This window comes from Atta colombica, unplaced genomic scaffold (assembly GCF_001594045.1).
Source record: "Atta colombica isolate Treedump-2 unplaced genomic scaffold, Acol1.0 scaffold101, whole genome shotgun sequence".
In the NCBI taxonomy this organism is placed as follows: domain Eukaryota; kingdom Metazoa; phylum Arthropoda; class Insecta; order Hymenoptera; family Formicidae; genus Atta; species Atta colombica.
Window position 1 is genome coordinate 271,075 of NW_017259186.1, and position 4,024 is coordinate 275,098.

General features: G+C 29.5%; 1 protein-coding gene across 1 annotated transcript in view; it reads right to left on the bottom strand.

The window, feature by feature from the left end:
- Positions 1-3,713, bottom strand: part of LOC108686915 (DENN domain-containing protein 1A) — a 74,748-nt gene extending 71,035 nt beyond the window's left edge. Inside the window, 8 exon segments of the mRNA XM_018192433.1 lie at positions 264-317; positions 439-574; positions 648-785; positions 861-1,016; positions 3,386-3,410; positions 3,474-3,603; positions 3,605-3,631; positions 3,633-3,713. Of these exon segments, the coding sequence (XP_018047922.1) occupies positions 264-317; positions 439-574; positions 648-785; positions 861-1,016; positions 3,386-3,410; positions 3,474-3,603; positions 3,605-3,631; positions 3,633-3,713 (747 nt within the window).
- Positions 3,714-4,024: the final 311 nt, after the last annotated feature.

Genomic DNA, 4,024 nt, shown 5'->3' on the forward strand with positions numbered 1-4,024 from the left:
AATCGTTTTTTTCCGAAAATTTATTTTATCATTATTAGTCTTTCTCAGATCCAAAAATTTTTATCAGAATCATTTTTGCCTGCTCGATTCAGCATGTATGCGTACGTGCGCGCGCGTATGTGTGCACATGTGCAAGCGAATGAATGAGTGAGCGAATGAATGAGTGAGCGAGTAAGCAAGTGAGTATTCACGCATGTGTGTATGTAATTGGACTGTCAAATAAGACATATTCTACATCTAAACTGTTAATTATTATTACTTACATTTTCAGGAATACTAGGTAATTGAAACTGTTTTGGGCTTTGACAAATAAAATTCTGAAAGAAATTTTAAAAAAGTATTAAAACAGTGTATTCAACAAATAGATAACATTAAATTTCTTATTAAACACACTTAACAGTTTAGTAAATTATATGATGGAGTTTAATAATTACTTACCGCTGTAGAATTTGGTAAAGGAATAGATATGGAGTTTCCAGGTACTGGCACTCCACAAGTATATATAATTTCAAGAAATTTCCAGGGATCTTCTTCACTAGTATTGCTGGTTAAGGATGCAATATGATTCAAAAGTCTACAATGAAAAATTTAATATTTTGATCTATTTTGAACACATGTGAATGTTTAAATAATATATTTTGACTAACTTGTAAAATGTTTCGTGCCATGGAAGGGCACTTAAAACTACTAAAGCTGTTTCTGTTTTAGGATCATGACGGCAGAATCCAAAAGTCCATTTTGAATCTATACTAGTGAGCACAAATGAAAAATGTTGTACTAATAAACTAAAACAAAAAAATATAATAGGACAAAGACAAAAGATTATAATTTATATTGTATGATAATCAATGTTAACATACTTCTCAAATTCACAAGGATATGCAAATTTAGGGACAGATTTCAGTATTTCTTCATCTGAAAAGGAATTGGGATATTTTTGGAGAATCCAAGCTGGCTTCTCCCTTATTGGCGCAGCTACTTCACAGAAACATTCAAAAAGTTGTTTGACATTTTCTCTGAAAATTTCATTAGAAAAACATAATAAACATCAATGTTTATTATAACATCAATGTTAATGATTTGAATGAAATATAGCTTGCAAGTTATGAAGATATTGTAACAAAATTTTAGAATTGAATGAAAATTTTATAAATAATGATCATACATAATTGTATTACAATATTCATAAAATATATTTTTAAATATTTTTTATATTGAATTCTTATATTTTATCTTTTACAAACATACAGCAAATTTTATAAGAATATAAAGATATAAAATAGATTTTGTTGAATAAAGCAGAAATTTTGTATTGGAAAATCATCTGATTGCAATATAAAAATAACTGCTCTAGAAATCCATTATGTATCTTGAAATGAGATAAAACTACAAAACAACAAAACTAAAAACTACAAAAATTTAGTGTGAATTTACAATATTTATAATTTGGGAACTCCTCATCTTAAAGCTTCCTAGGAATCATGTTATCCTTATTAAATATTTGAGAAACAACAAAAATAATACTTGGATGGCAATCAATATGGGAATCTGAATACAATCATCTAGTAAATTTATCTATCTTTGAAATTTTTACCTCATTTCAAGATATGCAATCATGTTCTTGATTACATCTCATTCAAAAGAATTCATTAGTGGAGATCTACAATGAATCAGTAATAAGTAGTTTCAGGAGTTGGCTGCAGACTAACTACTAATTCACCAATTTAGACTACAATCCTAATTCAATTATCCTTCAGACTCGATTTTGATTCACCAACTACAGACTAAAGACTCATTGTAGACTCGGCTTTATATCAGAATCTATAATTCTATGAAGGAAAAATATATTATATTTAGCCTGATTTATGCCAAAGTTATAACATCCAATGTTTATTACTAATGTTAAAGTCCTGTGCATAAAGAGAAAATATTAGGAATAGAAATAAATATTAAGATTTCAACCAGAAACCATGTATTCCGATGTAATTGATATCCAACAAGTTGAAATCTTAATATTTATTTCTGTTTCTAATATTTATTTATAATTTTCTAATGTTCTAATTTATTGTGCGCAGGAATAAATGCTGTGTAAATTCTATTTTACAACGAAGTTATTACATTGATTTAGTTACTCTAACTAACTAAAAGCCATTTAGTGAAGAGGGTTATTTATGCTGATTCTACAATAAGGCAATTGGTAATCTTAAATCCTAGTCCAAATCTACAATGAATCAGTGACTGTGTTCAGCAGAACACAACAATTTTGGAACCATTTTATGATTGTTTGCTGAGACAGGACCATTCCTTAGATCTAAAAGTATAATCCAATATGCAAACTTCCAACAGTTGCAAAATAAACATTCTGCTGAACACAGCCAATAGTCTTAGAATTTAGCTGCATCATATACAGTAACCAAAAAATCAGAATTTTTGATTTAGTAATGAATCTATTTCTATCTATTTCAATTCTTTGGGAATTAAAAAATGGGATAGAAATGGATTCATATGGACATTACCAAATACTAATTATAAATAATTTTGATTTTTCGGATACTGGGCACTAGTTCAGATAGTGCAGAAATAAAGAACTTTAATAAGACTATCGATTGTCTTAAGATTGACCAAATTCGATTTTATTCCTTCCCATCAGTCAAGCTATATATGACTTGCTATACGTCTTGCTGTACAACTTAACAACTTGTAGATACGAAAAATCATAATGGCCTTTCAACAAGCAACACAAATGACACAGTGTGACATACTGGATCATTACATCTTTATTGTTTGCCAATATTAAACAAAGATGACATGATCTCTGTGTCGCACTATGTCTCTTGTTAGAAAGTATACATAGAGCTGGTTGTTCCATCTTTTGATAAATTTTACCTGTTGGGTAAGCAAGATTACCCAATCACATGCATGAATTATCAAATTTACCTCACAGATAAAATTTACCAAAAGATGAAACAACCGACCCAAAGTCATCTATTTCAGTAAGACTTAAGGTTAAAAATTAAGATTTCCGACTACTAATTCATTGTAGAATTAGTTTTACTATAACGACGTAAAAATGGCCACGACGTTATGTTTACATAAAACGGGCCGCGTAAATGTAACCTAAAAATTCTTTGCTCATTGAATCATTTACATGCTTTCGTTCAGCTTGGTGGACATGATAAACCTAAGAGTGTAAACGTAATTCACTTAAATAGAAGTTATAACAGCGTTACTATAAATCTAAGCACAAAGATGACCGTAACTGAGTCGTGAAATATAATCATAAGTTGATTAAAACATTGTATGTTCACTTATGACTTACAATTCACATTTCACAATTCAGTTAAATCAAAGTTAAGAAACCGTGTAAATGTCCTAATAAACTTGCCTTAATCTAGATCCCATGATAACAACTTAAAAAAAAGGTAATTACTCAATTTAGCAAACACAATCACAAAAGTTAATAAAAAACATACAAATCAACGTGTTTTTCATGAAACAAATAAATCTGGCTAAAAAAAGTGTCGCTTTATCCCGCGAAACGGGAATTAACAGTAGAAGTTTGCCACTATTAAGGTTACGAAACCAATCATATCGACATAATGCAACGAATCCTTCCACTATGAAACTGCGAATACATTGGGATCATATGTGTATATATACAGAATTGCCAACTTGTTGAGAGTAGAGATCATGAAGTAAAGGTATCTTTTCATGCCGACGTTCGACGCTCATTTTCGGCATCAAAATAAATCACGTGATAGAAATTGACTATAAAGTATAGAGAATAGAAAGTCGAACTAGGGCCGGTATTCATAGGCCGGTATTTATAGTCGAGTCTTATTTCAAGATCGTCTTAAGTAATGTCTTAGGACGCTAATAAAATATTTATTAAAATTGGAACTGAATTTAATTCCATCACAATGAAATTTTCTTTATGGTTATTCCCACCGATTAATTAGATCAAAATATGAGAAATATACTTTTTTCTTATTTACATTTATTTATACTAACTACCGCGTTTGAT